Below are 26,979 nucleotides of genomic sequence, written 5' to 3'. Positions count from 1 at the left end.
TTTCGTGTAGGAATACTTTTTATGAATGTTGCATAGAGTCGTGGCCCAGAATATTTTTGAAATGTTTCAGTTTTGTTTCAAATGAAATATTTCGGTCTCAATAGTGGCCAAGACTAAATCCAACAATATCCGTATCAATACATCATTTCGGTCGATAATTTGATCATGTGGGACCAATGTTACCGAGATTGCCATCCTACCCTCCGACCCTAGATCCGAGGTCGCACAACCCCAAATGTGGGTCGTTTGCGACCTGGATTGCCAAAAATGGCGACCCTAAGACCTGTAGGAAAGGGAGAGCTGCAGAGAGAGAGGGAGGGAAGAAGGGGAAAGAAAATAAAAAACAACTCTCCTTTCTAGCTTTAATGTACTCATACCTCACTGGAGGCTAAAAGAAAGTGAAAAATAAAGAAAAATCAGAGAAGATGTCAAGAGACTAACCAGATACAGATGTTGTTCCAACAAAAACTTTCACTGAAGATCGCCTGTCGAAATATAATCCATGTACAATATTGTAAAACCTCCTTCCCCGCTTCCTTGCTTTTGTGGAGAGAGGGGGTTGTAAATGGCATAAGAGAGGAGGGAAAAGGGAAACCGTGGAAGGCATGCAGCCACTTAAAAACCCTAAACAAAAAATCCGATCACATGCCTAATGATATTAACACTAGAAGTTTTAACCTTTTCTTAAACAGTTGTCAAATGTTATTACCTTTCCCAAAAACTGATATTCGCACTACAAGTTTTATTCTCTTTTTTATACAATTGTCCTTTTCCCAAAAATTGTCAGCAGTCACCAATTGATATGCTTGACCGTCATATTTAAGATAAGGCCTGAATGCTTAAGCATCTCTTGGCATAACATTAAACTAGAGAGAGCACCAATGCGACCTAGATTAGCACTCCAAAGTGATCCACGACCCCAAATATCGAACCAACTTAGCCTACCCTCATCATACTGCATACTAGGTGTCGTTGTACCCCATACCCGTTCCCGTACCGCATACCGGAACGAACCATGTTCTAGGTTACATTGTGTGGGACCCACCTTGGTACTATTTCATCTGAAATAGTAAATGTATAGGCCAAAAAATTTACAAATTCACTTTCAATGTAATGACCCTGCCTCACCAATGGTGGGGAAATTTTACAATTTTAATGTAAATCTTAGCCGTAGATCGATCGAAGATCAACAGTTTAGATCTTCGATTGGAGCCTTTCGGACTGTTGGATCGATTACCGAATCTCTCGGACCGTCGATCAAGCTTGAATGGATGACATATCACATCATTTAAGTATCGATCCCCCCCTTGAACTTCAAGAGATCAAGAAATTTCGGAAAATCGAAGGCTCATAGTGTATTCCCATCATTTTATTTATAGCTTGATTTTAGAGCATCAAATCTTGTCCGTTTGACTTGATTTTGGGCTTATTGGATGGGTTTTGTTATTATCTATCCAACGGGCCCAAGATTTCACGATTTGGACGTGATTTGGCAAAGTTATGGGCCTTTTCCCGTTAAGGTGAGTCCTTATGATGTGATTTGTCCTATTAGACCACTTATTAATTTAAAAAACTCTTAAAAGCTTTAGTTAATTTCTAAATTTGATTCATACAACCCTTAAAGTGTTATAATCAAGTTGGACTCTTGCTATTAGTGAGATACTTAGATTAGGAAACCTCTTATCTATTAGAAATAAACAAGGAAAGACAAAGTAAAAGAAAAATAAAATATTGCGTGAACTCTCTATTCACGCCCACTTGCACACGCCCAAAACCGTGGTAAAAAGAGAGAAAGAGGAGAAATATGTTATATAAGTCTAAAGGACTAGGGGTGTAAATGGACATTCGAAAATTCGATTACCGTCCGCATCCGCATTCGAATCCGTTTAAAGCAAATATTATCCGAATCCGTTTAAAGCGGATATTATCTGAATCCGTTTATGAGATATCCGGCTCTTAGCGGATACGAATCTAGTAAATGGTACATCCGATCCGTTTAGCATCCGAATCCGAGAAGTACATCCGTTTATCCCGAATATCCGGATCCGTATATCCGAATCCGAAGGCTATCTAAAAGTTAACTAGCTTAGCCCTGTTTGGATTGTTGTAAACTTGTAACTGTAGACACCCCATTTTGACCGGACCCTAAACTCCCAAAATCCGAATAAAGTTTTGAAATTAACCAAAATTTTGAAATTCCCGAAGAACTGAGCTCCAAGCGTGAAAAAAAACGTAAAATGCCCATTTGTAGATTACTGTTGAAACCTTTGTGGAGCCCGAATGATCCTTGAACCCCTATTGAGACCCTCGTCAGGTTGCCAAAGCTCTTTCTCTCATTTTCCCGAAATTTGCAAAAATCACGAATTACCCTTGAGTTTTTGGTATTGGCACCCCTAAGGTCCAAATACTTGACTACAACCTTGCTTTAATCTTTTCATTTATACGTTGTGTCTTTTAGTGTTTGAAAGACTACCCAAAGGTTATTCCCATTCCCAAGCTTGTCCTTGTAAAATTTCAGGTAATATGGTTGAAAAATTGAGGAAAAGACAAGCCTAGTTTATGCCATTATCAAATCATTGTAGTTCAAATATCAATGGCCTTTTCATTAAGAAAGAACAAGCCAAGTAAAACAAATGGTTTGTATAAATATCAAAGTATGGTTGTGTCATTATCATTTCCATATATAAAAGGGAAAGGAAAAGGGAGTGAATATGTCATTTCTTTCTTATCCCTCTCCTTGCCCAGCCCCCTATAGTAAAAACAGTAGTCATAAAATACACTTTAAGGGTCTGTCTGAGGAGCAAAGGGGGGACGGATATACCATTTCCCTTTAAAAGTCAGCCGATTAGGGCTTTTTGGGCGTGGGGGATCCCATTTCAAGAAAAAAAAGGGATAGATGGGAGGCTGCTCGAAGAGGGTTTTCTCATGGGGAGAAATTGAAGGAGAAGAAGAAAGAAAGAAGCTCCGGCCGATGCCCCTCCTCGGTCCAGCTACCTTATTTTCAGCACCACCCCATGGAACCCCATCTCTATTTCAGTTGTTCACCTTCACCCTCTCCTTAAAAAAAAAAACCCTAACCTCCTCCATTACCAGATCTGAACTCCACCTCCTCCGACGACTAGCAGATCTCTTTTTGGGGCCCGAATCCGTCCAAGCCACCACCATTACTACGGGATCTAATCATCATCTCCTCTTCAAATCCTAACTACCTTTATCTACCATCTCAGATCCAACAGATCTAACATCATCTATCTCCATTTCGTGAAAAAAAAAAATGTAGAGGGAATAGGAAGAGAGAGTGTAGATCAGAGAGAAATAAAAGGAGCTGAGACAGAATGTTTGTGTGAGAAAGGGGAAAAAGATCGGAGGAGAGTCTAGTCATCATCTTCTCCGGCAAAATAGCCGCAGTTCAAGCCTTATCAACATCATTCATCTGTAATTTCTGATATTCGGATATGAATTCGGACACTGAACTCGAATTCGGATTTAAATTCGGACATCCGTTTATGAATTCGAATTCGGATTTGAATCCGGATAAACGGATACATAAATGGATACGGATAATATCTGAATTCGAATAATATCCTTCGGATGAGAATTCGGTAACAAATAATAATTATCCGTCGAATTCGGATACGGATACGAATACTGACTATTGTAAACGGATTCGAATTCGGATATAGCACTATCTGAATTCGATCCATTTACACCCCTATAAAGGACTAATTTATATTTAAAACATCACCCTTAATACGTTGTATATCAATTATTTTTAAAAACTAGATTTATATAAGTGGAATAAATGCAATATATCAATTGTTTTGTGAAAATCGGCACTATGTGTGTGTTTTTAAAACAATATATCAACCGTTTTTTAATAAAAACAGACCCTTACACGTATTATTATATTAAAAGGACAATGCTTTCACGGGGAAAACATCACTTGTAGATATGTTCTATGTAATATATCAACTATTTTCATAAAAATAGTCCTCTTTGGTGAAGTTTTAATTCTTTAACTTAAATCCTTTTCAAAATTTAGCACTTGTATGTAATATATATTATATATAGAATACATGAGATGTGAAGACCCTAATTACATGTAATAAAAAAGACTTGTAATGACTATTTTTGTAAGAATAAACTATGAGTGTAACATGGATGGATTTTTTGTATGGTTTTTGAAAAATCAGCACGTAAAAGTTTATAATCCAAAGTCTTGATGGGTTTTATAAGGAAAAGCAATAAATACGATATAGTTACGAACGATGGTTTTTAAGGTCATAAGTTATACATAGGCTCTTACATAGAAGTAGCTTGGAAATGAATCTTATGGTGAAAACTAAACGGTTGAGAGGGATAAAATAGTCTAGAAAAGAATTATAACACTTGAACAAATGGTTTGACATACTTGATATGTACTCTTTACAGGTTTACTCTCTGGTTGATACATAGAGATTTTCATCTTATTCTACACTCAAACGTTATGGCAAGTGATAGTGACTTTCATAATAATGGTTTCGAGAATGGTTTCGTCATTATAATCTCATTTCGTGTGATAGAACTCTTAGCTTTCTATTTGATTATCTCTTAGTACTGTTAAATTGATGGTTTATGTTCGATCTTAAATAAATTGTTGAGAAATATTGTGGCAATGGAAATTGCTAACCATGACAGGTGGAAATAAAAAACCCTCATAACAAAGAGGTAAGAGGTGCGTATAAATTCATGATGCATGCATTGCAATTTAGGATGTGGGAGGGAGGCACAAGGAGCCAACCTTGGGCGAGATGCCAAAAGCCACCCCGAGGAGAGCGTACGACATTGGGCTGGTGATGCATTCAAGTGGACCTGGTAGACAGGATGACCGAGGAAATGTTACTTAAAGGTTACACCCAAATATGGGTGGGGGTCTTGATGGTCAAGATCATCGGCAGGCATATAAATGCCATGAAATGAGGATTAAAGGAAAACCAAAATGAATGAAAGGGGGTTTGAAATGCCGTATGATCTTGGGGTAGTCTCATGCATTTTTCTTTCCCATGCATTTATCTTTTTATTTTTGTTTCTATTTATATTTCTACTTCCAGTTCTGTTTCTACCTTTATTTTTATGAATAGTTGTTTTGCTTATACTAATCCTTTAATCATAAGAAATGATTTTATAATGTAAATCTCATTTAGTGGCTATTATTATGCGAGCTACTAGGGGATCTTGTTCAGCTTCTTGCTAACTCAGTTACCACCCATAGGTCCTCTAGATGATGATGATGGAGCTTCTGTCTCACAGAAATACACATAATAAATGTCACAGGATTGAGGAAGTTGGCCTAGAGTGTCGAGCTACTATTAGACCTGTCTTTTTAGTTTTAGTCGCAGTTACAGCTTTATTTTAATTCATGGGCATTTTTTAGTAGTTGGTTTTTAATAATATAATAGACCATTAATTTTATAATGGAATAAGAATTGCTCATTTTATTTTATTTTATTTTATGGATTTTTCCTCATGGGATAACATTGGTTAGTTTGTTGTTTCCCTTTTTGGGGTAACGATTCAGATGTTAGGATTTTGGAAAAAATGAAAAACAATGTCCAAAAAATTTGTCCCAAATTTGGATCGTTACAGTCGGTATCCGAGCTTAGGTTGTAGGTCCCTAGGGCTAGTATCTAGCAAAGTTGTGAGATGGGTAAACACTAGGCAAGGAGCACATAGGAAACAACGCAATAAATTCGTGTGTGCCGGCCGGGCACATGATTTAGTTGTGTTGTAAGAACCACGTAATGAACTCATGTGCACTGGGGACGCCTGGTTCGACATGTGAACGAGTTATGTTGGCTGAAGTCAAGAAAGTTAGTTGTGGGCTTCAAAGTGTAATTTAGGCTTCTCAGATGGAGCCAGAGTGTTTTTCCTACAGTATGATGTGCCAACGAAGATGTTGGGCCCTAAAAGGGAGTGGATTGTAAGATCGCGCATGATAAAGTGAGATATCTTAGGTTTCAAAAAAAATTTGATACATTGCGAGTATTGGGTACATCCTAGGAAAGTGTAGATAGACATAATTTAATTAAAAGCTATGCACCACCCTCATTGCATATGATCTGCCAACCCTCCCACAAATCATAGGCAGAAACCGCACAAAAAAGAGGAGAAGTTTTCGCCCAGAGAATAGCTAGGGCAATAATCTTCAAATATAGACCATAGGAAGATTTTGCCTTTCCATTAAAGATTCTCTCGTTACGCTCTTTCCAAATGGACCACCAGAATGCCAATAAACAAATTTTCCAAAGAACCTTACCTTTTTTCTTCCAAGGAACAAAATCACAGCTTTCAAGAACTTGTTCAGTAGAATACAGAAAGATCCACTGAATACCGAATCTCATCAAAATCAAACCCAAAACTTCGCGAACATAACTACAATGGATGAATATATGATCAATTGATTCTCCATCCTTCAATCATAAAGAACAATGATCAACTAGCCACATACCTCTTTTTCTTAAGAATTCAATAGTCTGAATGCGACGGCAACTAACAGACCACCCAAAGAAACTTACTCTTGGAGGGCAATGGAAATTCCAAACCTTGGCCGATAAGGATTCCTTAGAGCCAATAGCACCCCGATCATAAAATGACTTAACCGAGAAAAATCCGGACGAATCCAACATCCAAATTCTTTTATCCATACCGGACTTCTTTATAAAGCATGGTCGTCTTCTATCCTACCATGGTCTCTCTATACCAAGCCATCTGATTGTTGTCGGCAGAAAAGTAGTTTCTCGATCCTAACATGGCTAAATTAAGATCATTGACGAGGGAAGGACGAAGTTGCTCCTTCACCCACTCTATTTAACCGGTGAGGATTACTGAAATTATTTTTATTATTTTTTCTCATCTTTCGTAGTATATGATATTATGATGAATTTTTTTATTAGCATACTATTTCAATCCAATGTACTAGTATGATTATGACCTTGGTACTAGAACGGATCTCATTGAAGCGTCAAAGACCATGATAGCCTAGTTGAAAACAAATGAGGGAGCACAATCTTTTTTTGAATAGCAAAACCAGCATTTGATAAGAGCTCAGACGCGTCATTGTCACCTTTGATCAAGATGATAATTGTGGGAAACCCTTTTCACAATCCTTTGCTCTTGCTAAGGTGAACATTACTTTATTTCGAACTCTAAATTAGATATTGTAATTTACCAATACTATCCATACCAATCCCATTATAGATCAAGTGGTTAAGGATGCATTTGGCCATGGTTTTAACTTTCCCTGAAACGACCGAAATGTTTCTGTTTCCACCCCCACCAAAACAAAATCACAATGAATTCCTTCCACGGCATTATTTCCGACCAAAATTCGACCAAAATTCCCGAAATTCAAGAAATGGTCTATATGGGACCAATATGTGATATTGACATAGAGTTGTGGTCCTTAGAGGGGAGACTTGTCATTGTACTTTCTTTTACGTCATTACATTTTACTTCTTTATCGACTATTGATCCATACATGTGCGACAACGCATGTCACTAGGTGTTTGATGAGTAAACCAATATGGATGGTTTTCTTGCTTATTTGATGGTTTCTAAGTATGTATTTGTACTAATTTTAGCATTTCCCAAGGTTTCATCTTAAAATTTCATCATTTGCATATGTTTCCACACGTTTCCGTGATTTTACAAGATTTCCACCAAGACCAAAATGTTTCTGTTCCCGTGCCAACCAAAATCGAAACTGACACCAAAATTAAAACCTTGCCTTTGACGTTGTATAGGGTAGTAAATCAGCTTTATTTTTTTATTTTTTTCCTTTTCATGTAAACATGTTATTTCTAGCGCATTGTGACCGGAACTCATACCGGAACCGAAACCTGAAACCTTGGTTATGGTTGAACGTGCTTCATCACCTATTGAGTCTAAAGGCTGAGAGGTTCTTTGTCTTGTACAAACAGGGAGGCCAAGTATTGTAATCATTCCATTGATGTTAAATGAGAACAGTTTGTTTCTTTCCACATTGTTCTATGATATTTACTGGTGGGGAAGTGAAAGCTGGTTAAAATAAACAGAACAGTGTTCATTTCAGGAGAGAGGACTAAAATATGCAATTTGGTCAGTTTCTCTTTTCCAAAACCGAAACATGGAATCCTGAATCACAATCTTGCAATCTGCTTGGACCTATAGTTTATTCATGTTCTAAAAGGAACTCACAGAAATCCAACATAAGCATGTTTATCCTTACCAAGAGTTGAAATTTCCATTCTTTGATGTAAGGTATTTTTGTCATCTTCAGCTTTATTATAGTTCTTCTAGATTATCCTTTTCATGTAAACATGTTATTTCTAGCGCATTGTAATGTCTTTCTAAGGTCCAACTTTCAGTTAAAACCATCATGTTGGCTATGGAAAGATGGTTGTTACTAAATTATGATATTCAATAAATTGTCACTTGCCTTTGTACCATTGAAATGATAATTATTCATAGTAGCTCTATGCATGTAAAAACATATTATGAAGGTTCATTATGGTAAACATTTATCATTGTTTTTTATTTATAAACGCATTAATTTTTCTAGCATCTGATCAACAATGTCATTTTTACATGTTATTTGGTGGCATTAAAATCTTGTGTCCCTTTTCAATATATTACTTTCAATTTTTAACTTAATTTGTCTTAGCATTTATTTGGCATGAGTCAGCTTTAAAATTATCGGTTTGAAATGGCTTTTAAGTTAATTGAATGTGTTTCTAATAATGTTTAACTCTACACTTGGTTTTCCACATTTAGCTTCCTAGAAACTGGTTGCATTTGCATTTTTTACGTGCAATTGGGACCGCAATGTCCAGGCGAGCAGGTATTGCCGCAGATGCTGCGGCAGCTTTACTTTTCCGAATACTATCGCAGCCTACCTTACTTTTCCCCCCTCTAAGGCATTCTGAAGGAGTTGATGCAGCCCAACATGACCCTCCAGGTGGCTATATTTCATCCTATAGAGAGCAGGTAATCTGAGGCTTTTTTGTTCATGTTTCTTTGTTTCTTTATTTGTTCTTAGAACTGATCCCAATGCAGGTGATTTGGTTTTAGTGCTTTATTTGTTCTCATTGCTTGAAGATCATAACATACCAGATGTATACTCTTGTATCTATTGGTTTTGTCAGTAGTTGATTGCCAAGGTCTAAAATTTTGGTTTCGGTTTCGGACATAACCGAAACTGAAATTTCGGACGAAATACCGAAATTCGGTTAAAAAAACAAACTTCATTATTGTGCCGAAATTTCACCCAAAATTACCGAAATTTTGGAAAAAATATAAATTTCAGAAAAAAAAATTTTAAATTACATTTCCCCAAATTTCGGCCGGAATTTTGGATTTATGTACTTTCGGTGTCGGTCCCAACCGAAATTTCAGTATTTCGGCCAAAATTTAAAACCATGCTGAATAGGCTTTAGTGCTTTATTTGTTTCCATTGCCTGAATATCGTATCATACCGGATATCTACTCGACTCTATTGGTTTTTTCAGCCCCCTTAATTTGTTGATTATACCTAACTTCCATCTATTCAAATGAACTTTTAAACAGATGGAAGCTCCTGATGATGAAGCTATGATTGAGGCCACTGCCCAAGGGATTGCTTCCATGCTATGTGCCCATGGACCGGAGGTTGAATGGAGAATTTGTACAATCTGGGAAGTTGCATATGGTCTGCTTCCTTTAAGTTCCTCAGCTGTTGATTTGCCCGAAATTATAGTTGCGACCCCACTGCAACCTCCTGTTTTATCATGGAATTTATATTTACCACTTCTTAAAGTCTTAGAATATCTTCCTCGAGGAAGCCCGTCTGAAGCATGCCTCATGAGGATATTTGTGGCTACAGTGGAAGCTATTCTTAGAAGGACATTTCCTCGTCAACCCTCCAGAGAGCAAAACCGAAGGTCAAGATACAATGGGGGTTTTGGTTCTTCCTCCAAGAACCTTGCTGTGGCCGAGCTTCGTACAATGGTTCATTCACTCTTTCTCGAATCTTGTGCCTCAATGGAACTTGCCTCTCGCCTGCTTTTTGTGGTGCTCACTGTTTGTGTCAGCCATGAGGTTCTGCCCAATGGGAGCAAGAACCCGACAGGTGGTGATATACATAGAAACCAAACAAAAATGGGAGCAAGAAAAGGAGAAAAACAAGGTCCTGTGGCAACATTTGACTCGTTTGTTCTGGCTGCTGTTTGTGCTTTGGCTTACGAACTTCAACTGTTTCCTATGATTTTGAAAAATGGTAAATGTTCAGAATCTAATGATTACCTAAGCATAGCCAAGGCTTCAAAATATAATGGGGCTTCTAGTGAGTTACGAATTGGCCTTTGCTCCGCAATTTGTCACACTCGTAGGATCTTAGGAATTCTTGAAGCACTCTTTTCTCTGAAACAATCTTCTCTTGGTACCTCTTGGGGTTACAGTTCAAATGAGATAGTTGCCGCAGCTATGGTTGCTGCTCATGTTTCTGAACTATTTGGGCGCTCCAAGACATGTATAGATGCTCTCTCTCTTCTCATGCGATGCAAGTGGGATAATGAGATCCATACTAGGGCATCATCACTTTATCACCTCATCGATATTCATAGCAAAGCTGTGGCATCCATTGTCGACATGGTAGAACCACTAGAAGCTCAGGTAGTAAGTGCACCACTATGGAAGGATGGTCCAATACGCATCAATGGTAGAAAACAAATAAATTGTTCAAACACTTACAGATCTGAATCAGAGCATCCATTGGCCCAAAAATGTGAAGCCGATAAGGCTTCAATCCATTCGGGAACATTTGTAAAATGTGAGAAAGCTGTACTTTTAACTGATGTTATGGAAAATAACTCAAGAAAACATATTGAAAGTTTGCCAATGGATGCGTCGGACTTGGCCAATTTTCTTACAAAGGACAGGCACATAGGATTTAATTGTAGTGCACAAGCTCTTCTAAGATCAGTACTTTCGGATAAACAAGAAGCGTGTTTCTCTGTTGTTTCATTGCTGTGGCACAAGTTGATTGCGTCCCCAGAAACGCAAATGAGTGCTGAAAGCACATCTGCCCAACAAGGGTGGAGGCAGGTACAGCTTTTCCCATTTCCCATTTTCATGTCAGATACTAGCATAACTATTTCTTACATTCTTATTTAAGCACTTTCTTTTCACCATATCCGCTTAAATTGTTCAGGATTTCTAGCTTAGATGGTCCTCCTTATCTTTTTAATTATGGGTAAAAATTTCTTTCCAATCATCCCACATTACTTCTGCTCAGAATGAATAACAGGTATCGGGCTAAATAATCACCAAGTATATTGGAGTTCTGCAATCCTACATGTAGTCTTGAATCTTTTAATAGAAACATTATAAAACTCTGATCAGAGCGACAAACTGGTTTTTTGTGTGATCGAACATTATTTGCAAATTGGATGGATTTGATGGGATTTATTGGGTATACTTAGGGTGGTCTGAAAAATTAGTAGAGGTAAAAAAACAAAAAACTCAGAATGTATTATAATAATTATATTCAGGATTAAGAATTTAAACTGAAAGGTAATTTTCTATTAACTGTATAGGACATTCTATTAATATCCAGCATGAAACACTTGGTAAATTACATATCAAATGGATCAAGTTGCATCCAATAACTACCAGGAAAACCATATCGCGTGCCCTTCTCATAAAACAGTCAGTAGTTTATTGTTTCTCCGAGGAATTATAAAACTCTCTTTGTTGCCTTCTATTAGACATATAAGGTTAAGTGGCAGGGTAGAATTGTCTCTTCTTTCTTTTACTTTATATATATATAGTAGAAGAGAAAATAAGGGAATTTTTTGTAGAATTACACATCACTCTTTTTGACTTTTTTTAACAAAGGCACCCATTCAACACACATCTTTTCAATCATACCCCCTCCTTTATGCTTTTTAACAAAGGCACCCATTAAAGCCAAATAATTTCAATCCTACGCCCCTCCTTTATGCTTTTTTAATAAAACCATCCGATTTAAGAGGAACAACATATTATGGAAACCTCTATAGATTGGAGGGCTAGGATCAGCCTATGGAAATGAGTTTTGGGGCACAACCTATTTATGTTATGTTCCATCACATGGACGGTTTGGATCAACCTATGATGTGGTCCGTACAGTTCTTTGACGGCCCGTGCATCGCACGGGGTTTTTTACTAGTATATATATGAGGAATATGTTCGTGCGCTCAAGCTCTAATAAGGAATGGTGCGCTTGAGTGCACCAATCACATGGGTCCCACAATTTCTATGAGGATCCAAACCATTCATTTGCAAGGGCCTATCATAGATAGGGTGTGTACCAAAAATCAGCTCCATTGAATCATCCTAACCCCTCCAAAAGTGGAGGGCAAAAATGGGCAGATTTGTGGTCTGTCCATATTGACCTCCACAAATGGATGGGTTAGGATGATCCTATCGAGCTGATTTTTTGTACACACCCTATCTATGTAAGGCCCTTTCTAGTGAATGCTTTGGATCATCCTAACAATGTGGGCCTCAATGGTTTTTGAGCTCAAGCTCACGAATATGTTCCAACGCTCAAGCTCACAATCCTTTTCCTCTCTCTCTCTCTCTCTCTCTCTCTCTCTCTATATATATATATATATATATATATATATATATATATATATATATATATATATATAGGGTATATATATTAGTATCTGAACGAGGTCTTCTAGACTCTAGAGTGATGAACTCCATCTCTCTGTCCTTCATTCTTTGTTCTTCTCCCCATAGTTTTAAAACTCCTCCCTGTCATCGTGGACTCCCCCAAGTCGACCCTCTTTTTGTTAGTTTCAACCGGATGGAATGGGGGATCTAAGGCGCAACGGAGGGCCTTTGAAATAATGAATTACAAAAATTGTCTCATATTCGATTTTCCAGGAGACCTAGTTACTATTTATCAATGGTGATTAAAAGTAAATTGTAAAGGTATAAGAAAATATACCCTAGTTGATTACCCAGCATTTAATCTCTGCTTGATTCATTCCTCGCTCAGCTTTCGGTCCTCTCAAGATGAACGCCTTGGATTTTGAACTGATGGCTCCTTTGGTGCTTGGACTTTGTAGAGGAACACTTGATGAAGAACTTTTCTTCTAAGTTTCAATGGAGGAAAAAGATGGAAAACAATTCACTTTTGGTTCTTGTCTAGGAACCCGAGAGAGAGAGAGAGAGAGAGAGAGAGAGAGAGAGAGAGAGAGAGCTCTTACCTTGGGGCATGTGGAATTGAATCCTGGTCAGCCGAATGTAGTGATCCAGAGAGAGAGAGAGAGAGAGAGAGAGAGAGAGAGAGAGAGATGTATGAGAGGAGAGAGAGGAGAAATTCGTTCAAAACAATTCTAAGAGAGAACCGAGCCTTTTTTTCTCTCTTAATCAATATATATAGGGAATTGCTAGCGTCCATCGCAGAAGGCATTTCACGGTTGGTCTGTCGCACACCAGACTAGCCACCTTGTGAATGGAGACAAAAGTTGTCTTCATTCACGAGGTGGCTGGTCTGACATGTGACAGACCAGCCTCGAAATGCCTTTTGCGATGGACCTTTTGTCTTCATACCCCTAGGGTTGGTCGTCACCCACATGGGTTTTCTCCTTGCCTTTGTTGAGAGAGAGAAGAGAATGACAGAATAAATGCGTTGGAAAGTGTCTCCCCCTCACACACATTCCTAGCTTGTTACAAATATCACTCAGCTTCGACATAATGGCTTGGTTAACACATCAGCCAGTTGATCCACTGACTGAGTAAAAAATGTGCATATCTCGCCCTTATGGATTATCTGATAGATGAAATGACAGTCCACCTCAATCTGTTTGGTCCGTTCATGAAAGGCTGGATTTGTAGCAATGTGAACAACAACCTTATTATCACAATACAACTAAGAAGGAGAGGAGGGAGCGAGACCAATCTCTAACAAAAGGGAGCGCAACCAAATGAGCTCTCCTCTCATTTGTGTTGTGGCCGTGTATTCAGCTTCTGTACTGGATTTAGGTATGATATCTTGTTTCTTGCTTCGCCATGACACCAAGTTACCTTCAACAAATGTACAATATCCAGTGGTTGATCTCATATCTGCTGGAGATCCTGCCCAATCTGCATTAGTGAACCTTTTTATATTCTCATGGCCATGCCTCTTAAACAACAAGCCTCTCCTTGGAAGACCTTTTGAGGACCTAATAATCCGAATTACTGCTGCCCAATGAGAGGTACGTGGTGAGCTCATATATTGGCTGACTACCCCTAAAGCAAATGAGATGTTTGGAATGAGTGACTGTGAGATACGTAAACTTGCCAATCAACCTCATGTACCTGCCAGGATCATTTAACAATTCTCCCTCATCTGGAAGAAGTTTTACATTCGGGTCCATAAGCGCAGCAGCAGATTTCACCCCAAGAGAACCTGTCTCATCTAATAAGTCCTCTACATACTTTCTTGTGAAAGGGAAAGGCCATTGTGCGAATAGGCTACCTCAATCCCAAGGAAATACCTCATGCGACCCAGATCTTTGGTGGAAAACTCTTTCTACCGGAAGGCCTTCAACTTCTGTATGCCCACTGAGTCACCCCCAGTAATGATGATGTCATCCACGTATAAAATTCCATTGCGGAGCCCTATGCAATGCATAAAACATGCATGTATGGTTGTTCAATTCTAATTCTATCATTTTATTCTTGTTATTCTTTATCCCTTCCCTTTTGCCAATCATGCGAGATAGAGGAACCGTTCATTATGTTATATCATCAGGGTTATGATCCACCAACCTGCTAGGTCTTAAAGAACATATCCGGCATCAGACTGATGGTTAAAGACCAAGCAACTGCACATTGTTTCATGCCAAACTGCGTAACCGCATCACTAAATCTCCCAAACCATGCTCTAGGAGATTGCTTTAGGCCATAAAGAGATTTCTGCAAGCGACACACTGAGGACATCTCCCCCTAAGCACAAACCTAGGAGGTTGCTCCATGTACACCTCCTCAGTGAGATCACCATGAAGAAAGGCGTTCTTCACGTCCAGCTGATATAGGGGCCAACCACGGTTAATGGCCAAGGAAAGCAACACGCGAACTGAAGGAATTTTGGCAATTGGAGAGGTGGTCTCAGTATAATCAACCACAAATGTCTACGTATACCCCTTGGCAATTAAGTGCGCCTTTAGGCACTCAACTGGTGGAAGCGCCTCCGGCGTGGCGATACACTCCTCTCTGCCCATTATTGTCAGTTTGGGTCCCTTTGCCAGTAGCTTGATGTTTTTATGCCCGCATATCTGACTTGGCTACTCAGGCCCGACAACGGGACGAACTCCTTGTCGTCCACATCCTCGAGACCTTGGGCCCTGAATTCCTTCATCTACGACAACAGATCCTCGGCTCCGGTTCTCTTCCCTCCCTCACAGAGGTTTATTCTCGTGCCCAGCAGTGTCTCCCGGACGATTCCTCTCATGCCTCCCTATCGATGGATCTGCTCTTATTGCCTCTGATAGTGGCGACCGGTCTAGTCGTGGCGGTAGTTCCCTTGGCCGTGGCAGAGGCCGTGGTGGCCGCGATTTTGGTGGTGGCCGTGGTGCTAGTGGACTTGGCCGCCCATTTTCTACTCATTGTAGGCGGGAGGGCCATCATGTTGATACTTACGATGCTTTCCATCCCGAGCTCTATCCCTCACGCTCTACCCATATCACCGTCGTTGATCTCCCTGATTGTTCGAAGCCTCCCTCCACCATTCCAACAATAGCACCTAGTGATACTTTTACTCTTTCCCGGGCAGATTATAAGGAGTTTCAGCGCCTCCGGTTGAGCAACTGGCCTCCTACCGCAGGTTTTGCACAGCCAGGTGGTTTGCCTGACTCTCTATTTACTATCTCCAGCTCTTGGATCATTGATTTCGGGGACTCGAACCATCTGACTGGTAATTATGTATTCTTAAGCTCATATCAAACCACTGCTCACATCTCTGGTGTTGGTACTCTTTCCCCTACTTTTGACCTTCATTTATTTTCCGTTCTTTGTGTTCCTAAGTCTCCTTTTAATTTACTTTCTGTCAGCCATCTTACCAAAAATCTTAATTGTTATGTAACATTTTTTCCTTCTTATTGTTTGTTTCAGGATCTCTTGATTGGGAGGACAATTGGCTTGGGTCGTGAGACGGATGGCCTGTACCGTCTTGATTGTACCCCTTCGCGTGCCAATTTGCATACTTTCGCCGACGCCTATCGATGGCCTTGTCGTCTTGGTCATCCCTCTCTCCAGCGCCTTCTACACACATCCGTAGTTTTTGGCCCTCTTCAGTTGTTTCAATGCAAGTCTTGTGAACTTAGGAAACACCAATGTGTGTCTTTTCCTCCAGAGTCACTGGTAGAGTCTCGCGTCCTTTTGATTTGGTCCACTCGGATGTATGGGGTCCCTCGAGGACCGTCTCTTTCTGGATATAGATATTTTATTATTTCTGTGAATGATTTCTCTCATGTAACTTGGTTATTTTTACTTAAGGATCACTCTCAAGTCTTCAATATTTTTCACACATTTCATGCTGAGATCACTAACCAATATGGTTGTAATATTAAATGCTTTCGTACTGACAATGCTAAGGAGTACTTTTCAGCTGACTTTCTTGATTTTTTATCCAACCATGGCATTGTCAATCAGTCCTCTTGCGCCTACACCTTAGCAAAATGGTGTAGCCGAGAGGAAACTACGGTACTTTCTTGATGTAGCCCATACTCTTCCAAATGCGGGTTCCAAAATCCTATTGGAGCGATGCTATCCTTACAGCTTGTTTCCTGGCTAATCACCTCCCATCTTCTATTTTAGGTGATTCTTCTCCTTTCTCCATCCTCCACCCTCAGGGGGGATCCATTTTCCATCACCCCATGGGTCTTTAATTGTGTTTGTTTTGTTCACAACCTCTCACCCGGCCAGGATAAATTGGATCCTCAAGCGGAGCGGTGTGTCTTTCTGGGCTACTCTCATACCCAGAAGGGTTACCGCTGTTATAGCTCTCGGTTTCGATGCTTATTTGTTCCAGCTGATGTCACCTTCTTTGAGACCGTGCCTTTCTTTACTACTGCTCACAACAGTCCCCTTGTCTCCGACCCTCCGGTACCTCTCCCTCTTCTCTTCATGTTCTCTCTGACCCGTTGCCCCTCCTTCCTCACTTTTGCTGGCTTATGCGGATTGTAGGCCCAATAAGAGGCATATTTGGCCATTAGGATTTATTTACATGTTATTTAGTTTCAAGGATTTAATTTCCATGTTATTTAGTTTTTAGGATTTTATTTTCATTTTTTTTTAGTTTTTAGGGATTTTTTTATTTCCATGGAATTTTACTTCCATTGCTTATATATAGGCATAGGCTCATGTATTAGAGTTTTTAGTTTCATGAAATAAAGATTGATTGAGAGTTTCTTCCAAATTTCTTGTTCTTCCCCTTCCCCCCTTTCTCCTCTATTCTTTATGTTCTCTTCTTCCCCTATTCTTCTCCTTCTCTTCTCTTCTTCTCTTTTCTCCTCTTTCTTCTATTTCTCTCCCCGGTCCTATATCAAATTTGGTATCAAAGCAAAAGATCCAAGGCAAGTCTTCGAAGAATAGGCCCGCAAATCGCCGGAAATTTTCTTCACGCTAAGTTTCTAGGCAAGTCAATTTCCCAACAGTCCTTAAATCTGTTTTGCGGCACCAAATCCAGCCCTAAACTGCCGCTACTCTATTATTCCACACCCAAACAAAAACCTAAACTGTATTGAAACCCATCTCCACCCCTAACAACTCCAACCTCAACCAACCCCTTACTTCACCCTCATCCATAGCCCAACCAAGAGCCTTCTAATTCTCAGCCGACACCAATCCCTCTCCTTATTTCACAGATCCACCATCACAACCCTTCTTCTCTTGTCTGAAACCAAACCCCTCTTAGCCTGAGCTTCCTCGCCGCCACGCCTCGCCATCGATCACCACCAGAGCTTATGTCTGTGTCTGCACCGCCACGTCCGTCGACGCTCCCTGCGCGTGTAGATAACCAGAAACCCTAGGGTTCCTCGCATAGAAGAAAACCCAAAAGGGTTTCTTCTTATTATGTTCAAGTGAAAAACAGAGAATGAAAAATAATCCCCCTTTCTTCCCTTGGACACCCCCCCTTTTTAAGTTATTCATTACCTTATAAATAAGGTAAATTCAAGCCCCAAATTTCCGTTGGGCACCCCCTCATCCCTTTTAAGTGGTCACTTGACCACTTAAGTCTGGAAAAAAAAAGTTCAGTACACCCCATGTTCTTCCCTGGGCACCTCCCACTCATGACTCACCACATAATTCACACCCCTTTCTGTCGTGGACACCCCACCCACTTTTAAAAAAACTAGAAAACAAAAAATAAGCTCGTCGACCTCCCTTTTTCACCTTGGCCACCCCCCACCCCGCCCCCACCCCTCCGCCCCACACCCCCACCGCCTTTTACCTTTAGCCACCTCCTGAAAAAAAGAAAAAGAAAAAAAAGAAATAGAATTTTCTCTCTCTTTACTCTTCCACACACACTCTCTCTCTAGTTTCTCTATCCTTATCCGGGCTATTTCCGTTTGGAATTTGTCCGTGACTTCAACAAGGAAGTTGTTCTGTGCGACCATCAGAGCACATTCATCTCAGTTTCAGCAGCAGATACAGTGACTTTCAGCCTAGTTTTAGGAGAAATCTCAGCTGTCGATCGCGTTCCATCATCCAATCAGCAACTTTCCGATATCCGATCGACGATCTGCGAAAAGCATTGTGTTTCTTTCGACATGACAAACAAATCAGACGGTTGATTTTTTTTTTTCGACACCGGCCCTAATTGGTCCACCATTTGTTCCATATTTTTTATGGGTGCGACGATCAATATTTGAAACGCTTCACTCACTATAGCTATTATGAGGATGCATGTCTATAGTGGATCGATGCTATGGATGCATATCATGAGTACTACAGCTATCATCATCCAGCAACCATCTGTCGAGCTAGAGAAACTGCGAGACGACAAGCCTAATCATTCTGGATATGCATGGCGCGTCGTTACGAGGGCAAGCCTCCATTGCATCGATGGGAGGAGCTCCGTGATGAGTTTATGGGTATTTATGCAATATTAGCATATTGGTATGAAAAAAGATTGATGCGTGAAAAAGCCACTCGACGAGAAGAAGCCAAAGTTCAGGCAATATTGGAAAGGATAGTGCATGACTTGGACGAGATGAAATTGACAAATCATTCAGCTAAGAAGGAATTTGCTAACGTTGCTGAAGAGCCGCATGATGATCCAGCTGACATTGTGGATGAGACCATTATAGTTGTTTGAGCACGAGAGTATGTTAGATATAGAGTACATGATGGCAGATACAGAATCAGAGATGGAAGATATAGAGCCAAAGAGTCCAGTGACTGATGAGCCATTGCCAAAGCATGCAGTGCAGGAGCAGTTCATAAAGGATTCCGATTCCATATCATTACATGAGCACAGTGACAGGATTGATTCTACGGTAGATGTTCCAATCGAGATGATTGTGGAGGTTGAGACAGATGATTTCAGTGCACATGATGATCATCGGGAGGATTGTCAGCCTGACATGACTGAACCGAATATGGTTCCAGTGGATGGATTTATTCTTGATTTTATTGAACCAGATGAGATACTAGCGGATAATGACTTTATTGAGGCTGGTCATGGATTCGTACTGCCCATAGCTATCGTGGCGATCCAGGAGTATGTTGCTATCTTCCCAACCATTTTACTTCTCCAAAGTGGTTTGTTTTCTTATGATTCTACATAGGTAATTTCTTCCCTCTTTTCCCGTCGGCATTTTAGACGCTTCTCACGGTTGTCACGGGCATTAGATATCAGGAGTGCCTCCGACGGATTACGACTCCTACTACTTGAGTGGGTTGTCTACATATTTGATCCAAGCGGACTAGAACTCGAGGACGAGTTCTTTTCAAGAGGGGAGAATGATGCAGATTGTAGGCCCAGAAGAGGCATATTTGTCTATTAGGATTTATTTACATGTTTGGTTTCTAGGATTTAATTTCCATGTTATTTAGTTCCTAGGATTTTATTTCACGTTTTTAAGTTTTTAGGACTTTTATTTATTTCTATGGAATTTTACTTCCATTGCCTATATATAGGCCTCATGTGCTAGTTTTTTAGTTTTGATGAACTAAAGATTGACTGAGAGTTTCTCCCAAATTTCTTCTTCTTCGTCTTCTCCTCATTCTCCTCTATTCTCTCTTCCCTTCTTCCCCTATTCTTCTCCTTCTCCTTGTCTTCTTCTTCTCTTTTCTCCTCTTCTATTTCTCTCCCCAGTCCTACATCACCAACTCCCTCGATCCCTTCTTCTACTCCTCTGTAGATATATCAGCGGCGACAGAGGCAAGGTGCTCCATTCATCTATTATTATGCAATCATATTGAAGACTAGGACTCTTGGGGACATAAAAGATACCTATCGATTGTGTGTTAAAATTGTTAAAATTATGCTTTCAAAATGTTTATCCAACATTTATATTTTAGTATTTGCAAAATATTCATGAAGGTTGTCATGACCATTAGTTGCAATTGGAGCTGAATGCAAATGAAATATTTTACTTGATAAATGGTTGGAACTCACAACTGGAATAGCAAAAATATGGGTCAGTTCTGTTCTATATTTAAAAGCCAACTCTATAACTGTATATACAGGTATCACGATCAGCAATGGAAGCCCCAATAAGTTCCATGTATGGAATAGATACCATTAAACTTATATAAATTTGACAGTGTGAGATCTCCCTTTACTCCACACAGAAGTCATCATCTATAATATATACCTCATGTTTTGATGGGCTAGGGCCACCAGTTTATACCCATGGTTGGGGCACACCATCTCCACCCAAACCCATGTATAGGTGTGGGGCTCACAATTTTTCTAAGTCTCATGTTTTGATGCGGAGGGTCCAACCATCTCCACCCAAATCCATGCATACATGTTTTCTTAGGGTGGGTCCAACTGTCTCCACCAAAACCAATGCATAAGGTCGGCCCATCATTTTACACGTCATGTTTCGATCACTGGGCCCACCATTTTGCTCCACTCATAGCATGGGCAAGGAATGGTAGTATCTATGAAGGTTGCCATGAAAGCATGTGGCTGTTATGCTGAATGAAAATTCAACTATTTAAATGGTTAATGGATGGATCCACTTGAGTGCAATTACAATAAACATGGGTGACTAAATTTTTAGTCTATGTTTAAAACCCAAGTTTTAAGTCAATATACAGGTAATAGGGAGCATTGGTTGCTCGCCTTATTCTTTATCTGGAACAGATACCATAATCTTAGAAAAAAATTTAACAATGTGAGATCCTCCTTTATCCTTCAAGATGCCATGCCACTGTTTTCTCCTTTTCTGATACTATTTAAGTCAACTAACGTTTCTATAATATGTCCAGGTAGTCGATGCCCTATGCAACATTGTGTTGGCATCACCAACAAAAGCAACAACTGCGGTTCTTCTTCAGGTAAAAAATTTGTTTGACTAGTGAATGCTATGCTGTCACAAAATTTTGTTCTTTACCTTCACTCCAGTTTCTGAGTTACTTTTGTGGCCATGTGTCCTCATACAGGCAGAGAGGGATTTGCAGCCCTGGATTGCTAGAGATGATGAACAAGGTCAGAAAATGTGGAGAATCAATCAAAGGATCGTAAAATTAATGGTGGAGCTGGTGAGAAATCACGATAACCCAGAGGCCTTGATAATTTTAGCAAGCGCTTCAGATCTTCTTCTCCGTGCTACAGATGGAATGCTTCTTGATGGTGAAGCATGTACTTTACCACAACTAGAGGTAAACATCTCAAGAAAATTAATTCCTCTCTAATTCCGTGTTACAAATGCAATCTTTGAATTTCTAGCATTTTCATCTAAGAAGCATGGGTACTCTCCGGAGGCCCACGTACCCGTGTGGGGTGCGTATCGGGTGCGGTTGCTCGGTTCAAATTAAATCGAAAATTACATATTAACAATAGAGGGGCTGTCCCAATTAACAAAAAAGGGGGTTGAATATATCAAAATATCTATATATATATATATATATATATATATATATATATATATATATATATATATATATATATCCCGTAATTAAAAACCTAACAACTTAGAAGTAATATTAGATTTTGGTGATGTTACTTTTATTTGATTGTTCTCCAATTAAATTGTTTGAATTCTTTAACAAAATATTTAATTTTTTACTTTTATAAATATTTAATAAAATATAAAAATATATTATACTTAGCGTACCCCCAACGTACCCGTATCCTATCTTTTTAAAAAATCATGTATCCACGTACCCGTATCGTGTCGTACCCGCACCCTATACCCGTATCCGTGCTTCATTGATTTTCATTTTATACTTACCTATTTGGTAGTCCTCAGGTGCTATTCTTTTTTTTTTTGAAATGGTAATATATTAAAAAGGGGAGCCGAGGTGGTCCACCAGAAATACATAGAGAGAAAACATAAATAACAACAAAACACATAGGAAAAAAGACATAACACACTTCTCACGGAGGAAGGAAATCGAACCATTCCAGCCCCTCTTTGAGAACACCAGATCTAGCGAGGGAATCTGTCTCCCCATTTGCTTCGCGTCTAACATGCTTACAAACCATAGATGACTCTGCAATGAGATCAGAAATTTCCTCAAAGTAACTCAAAAATCTCCACGGGGGAGCCACTCTCCCCGTTAACCAACCGATTACATTTGAAGAATCTCCTTCCACAATTACCCTATCATAAGAATCATCACTTAGTCGCTTAATCCCCTGATATGCAGCCCTTACTTCCGCTTCAGATGAATCAGTTCTTCCAATTGGACCTGCAAAAGCCCCTGATACTCCCCCCTCGAGAGTCCCTACAAAGACCTCCAATCCCAGCTGGACCCGGATTACCCAGACAGGACCCATCAAAATTTAATTTAAGAAAACCTTCAGCGGGGGCTTCCCATTTCTGACTTCTCTTCTCTCTCCTCTCTCCTCAAACCTTCAGAGCACACAATGCGCCACCCCTCTCAAATATCGAATGCTGATACGAAAGTGAACAGAGGAATGCTTTTCACCCAAAAAATAACTAACGCTATGATTATATTATATAACCAATACGATGACTTTGCCGCTCCTTCGAAAACTCTCGAGTTTCTTTCCTTCCAAATGACCCCCACAAGACTATTAAACATAACCTCCAAAGCACCTTACCTTTCTTCTTCCAGGGCACAAAATCCCAACTCGAAAATAAATCTGCTATAGAACTTGGGAAAACCCAAAAAATGCCAAATCTGTCCAGAATGAAGCCTCAAATCTCCCTTGTTACCTTGCAATGAATAAAGAGGTGGTCAATCGATTCCCCATACTCCAGACAGAGCGAGCAATGGTCCACCAGGCACATACCCCTTTTTCTTAGAAAATCAATGGTCTGAATCCTCCCGTTACACACTGCCCAACTGAAAAAGATACCGATGGGGGGCCAAGAAACTTCCAAACATCAGCAGAAATATGGGATCCAAAAGCAGGCAGCAATTGATAATAAAAGGATTTCACGGAAAAGAAGCCAGATGAATCCCATATCCAGATCCGTTTGTCCACCCCACTTCTTTTTATATAGCACCCTTCAATGAGTTGAAGCATCTGAGAGATAACCGGTAATTCTCGCTCAAAGAAATTTCTTCTGAAACACGGGTTCCAAACCACCTTATTTTGAATTCTCTCGAAGCAATCAGATACCTTCACTTCTTTGTCCAAGGCCACCGAAAAGCACCGCCAAAGGTTCGGCGGAACACCATGAGTCCAACCAAAATTTGATACGATCTCTTATATATGCTTTAAACCGAATTCCCGCCTCAAAACTTTGCTTGAACCTCAAAATATTATGCCAAATGGTCCCTCCTTTCTTACCATACTTGTCTTCTGAACACTAGTTACCCTGTAAGAAACCATACTTGCTCCCAATAACTTTTACCCATAACGAAGATTGTTCCACACCAAAACGCCATAACCATTTGCCCAAAAGAGCACAATTGAACTCTTTCAATCGCCAGATCCCCAGCCCTCCATTCTTTATAGGAACACAAACATTATCCCACTTTACTATTTGACCCACCCCACAAAAATCTTCTTTGAATCTTTTCAATTCTCAAAATTACACTCACCGGACAGCTAAATAAGGACAGATAGTATACGGGTATGTTAGCCAAAACCACCTTGACTAACACCAATCTTCCACCCTTCGAAACAAGGTTTCTTTTCTAGGTTTCCAACCTTTTTTCTATTCTTTCTACAATAGGTGTGCAGAGCTCTTTTCTCGGCTTTCCAACCCCCAAAGGGAGCCCAAGATAAGATGAAGGTAGAGTCTCCAACCTGTAACCCATCACATTTGCAAAATCGAGAGCTTCTGGGGAAGGAATATTGATAGCAAATAAGCTGGATTTCTGGAAATTTGATCGTTGACCAGTAATCAGCTCATAGCATCTTAGCGAAGCCTTCAAATTTAAAATCTTCACCCTGTCAAGAGCACAGAACAAAATGGTGTCGTCAGCAAATTGCAAGAGCGACACTTCGACTCTGTTACGACCAATGATAAAGCCCTCCAACAGCCCCTACTGCTTCCAGGTGCTATTATGGTTTTCATTTCTTTCCCGGGATCCTGTCTAGGCCTCAGATGCTATTCTACTAACATTGTGGATATCTCTATGTCACAAATATCGTTCTCGGGAATTTCTCGGCTAGGGAAAATCTCAGGATATATATATATATATATATATATATATTTATTTATATATAGCATGCATTTGCTGCGCTCGAGCACAGAAACAAGGTGGGGCCACATTTTGGGTGGGATCCAAAGCATTCATTTGATGGGCCCTTTCACGGGTAGGGTGTCCACAAAAAATCAGCTCCATTGGATCACCTTAGGGTGTCCATTTGTCGGGCCAAAAATGGACAGATTTGTGGACAAACAGTATCTGTCCATTTTTGGCCCCACAAATGGACACCCAGTGGTGATCCAATGGAGCTGATTTTTGGTAGGCCCCCCATCCATGATGGGGCCTTCCAAATGAATGCTTAGGATCACCCCCTCAATGGCCCCACGCCCCTGTTTCTGTGCTCGAGCGCAGCAACCCTTTTCTCATATATATAAAGAGAGAGAGAGAGAGAGAGAGAGAGAGAGAGAGAGAGATTTCTTTTTTTTTTGTTGTGGGGGGGGGGGGGGGGGGGTTATATCGGGGAAAACGATAGATTAAATTTATTTCAAAACATATAAAACTATATAAATTAAGAAAAATATAAAATATCGTATAAATATCATAAAAATATCGTGATATTAACTCTGTGAATGAAAATATTGCTCAATTTTTTTAAATTCGCTATATTATGAAAATATCAGAGATATTTGTGACATAGGTGGATATCAGTAGCAGTATACATCTTAGGGTGTGGAATTTATCCTGGTTGATAGCATATAGTATTGTGGATAAATTTGTCATGTATGAAATGATGTGCTTAGTCAACAAATTTTCAGAAAATTACTAAATTAGGCAGTATACATCAATTAGGTTCTATAGAGTACTGACTACATGCCATATGATTGTCATTTCTGAGATTATATTTCCTCTCTACAAAAATGAGCAGCTCCTGGAAGCAACAGCCGGAGCAGTTCAACTTGTGTTAGACTGGGGAGAATCCAGCTTGGCTGATGGACTTTCAAACCTATTAAAGGTAAAATCTCTTAATTAATGTCTTCTTATCTGCTCTTTCTCTAAAGATAAATAAATGGATAAAAATTAGTTCAACATGAGGTATTCTAAACTGAAGGGTGCCCTTGTAGAAATGGGGCGAAAAGGCGCCCCCATTGGCTGCATGGAGCAAATGTGCATTTATGACGGCTGAAAGTCAGAGTGCATTAAATGCATAACCGCCTCTTGCAGCCAATGGGGGAGCCCTTTCACCCAATTTCTGCAAGGGTGCCCTTCAGTTTAGAATACCTCGTTCAACATTAATGGTCCTGTGACCCTCTATTCACACGATTTACCACCCATATATGCAGTGTCGTCTACCAGCCACCGCCCGTTGCCTCTCTCATCCAAGTGCACATGTACGTGCTTTCAGCACATCAGTTATTCGAGATATCTTGCATATTGACTCAGTCAAGACCAAATTTAAACAAGAGGACGTAAAGGGTAGTATCAATGGCCCTCCTTATTGTTACTTAACTATTGGCACCACTGACTGGCATGGAGACATTGAGAAGTGCTTAACATGGGAAGCTCGCAGTAGGTGTGCAGCTGGATTAACACTTGCATACCTTGAGGCTGCTTCCAAAGAACTAGGCTATACATTTTCCTTTTGAGATTTCTTCAGACAGCTATAGAATTAGCCTTTTTTCCAAAGTCTTGATGTTGCTGATCTGATCATGAGTGGCTAATCTGAGGATGTTTCACACCAGGTTATGTTTATATTAGTGTATTTCATATGGAAAAACATAGAATCTGTTTTATTTTTAACACACATGGTTTGATTTGAAGAATGTAGATAGGCCAAATCAACAGCTATCAGCGAGAGTCTAATCCGTCTCACATGGATGAAACGAAAGCTTGCTTTCCCTATCGGCTCATGGCAGAAACTAACTCCTTTTTCTCGTGTTTGTGAAGGAAATCTTTGGGTCATTCATGGTGAAAAAGACCCATTAAAGAAGTATCAAAACACAACTATAGGAAAGCTCTCTTTCCATTTCAATGGTAAATTAAAAGTTCCTTTTTCTTGTTCTTATCAAGCCCAATTGGAGTAGTCAATAAACCCCAAAAATCATCTCATCTGATATTAACATATTCGTCTTGTCCCTTCAGTCAATCTCAGTGATGGAGTTCCTACTAATCCCATTTGTCTATGAAGCTTAGTTT

General features: G+C 39.8%; 1 protein-coding gene across 7 annotated transcripts in view; it reads left to right on the top strand.

Annotated features, from left to right (window-relative positions):
• The window catches only part of LOC143885458 (protein GIGANTEA-like), a 66,865-nt gene extending 40,180 nt beyond the window's left edge, over positions 1 to 26,685 (top strand). For 6 of the 7 annotated variants that reach the window (XM_077389651.1, XM_077389655.1, XM_077389652.1 and 3 more), the window contains 7 exons: positions 8,791 to 9,003; positions 9,583 to 11,097; positions 16,147 to 16,395; positions 21,481 to 21,549; positions 21,655 to 21,873; positions 25,712 to 25,798; positions 26,127 to 26,685. In XM_077389651.1, coding sequence (XP_077245766.1) covers positions 8,791 to 9,003; positions 9,583 to 11,097; positions 16,147 to 16,395; positions 21,481 to 21,549; positions 21,655 to 21,873; positions 25,712 to 25,798; positions 26,127 to 26,429 — 2,655 coding nt within the window. In that variant the 3' untranslated portion in view covers positions 26,430 to 26,685. The remainder of the gene's footprint in view (positions 1 to 8,790; positions 9,004 to 9,582; positions 11,098 to 16,146; positions 16,396 to 21,480; positions 21,550 to 21,654; positions 21,874 to 25,711; positions 25,799 to 26,126) is intronic. The other variant, XM_077389653.1, reaches the window with a different exon arrangement.
• The last annotated feature ends 294 nt before the right edge of the window (positions 26,686 to 26,979 follow it).

This window comes from Tasmannia lanceolata, unplaced genomic scaffold (assembly GCF_043159265.1).
Source record: "Tasmannia lanceolata isolate RefF3 unplaced genomic scaffold, GAP_Taslan_0.1 ptg000008l, whole genome shotgun sequence".
In the NCBI taxonomy this organism is placed as follows: domain Eukaryota; kingdom Viridiplantae; phylum Streptophyta; class Magnoliopsida; order Canellales; family Winteraceae; genus Tasmannia; species Tasmannia lanceolata.
This window is presented reverse-complemented; position numbering and strand designations above follow the sequence as displayed.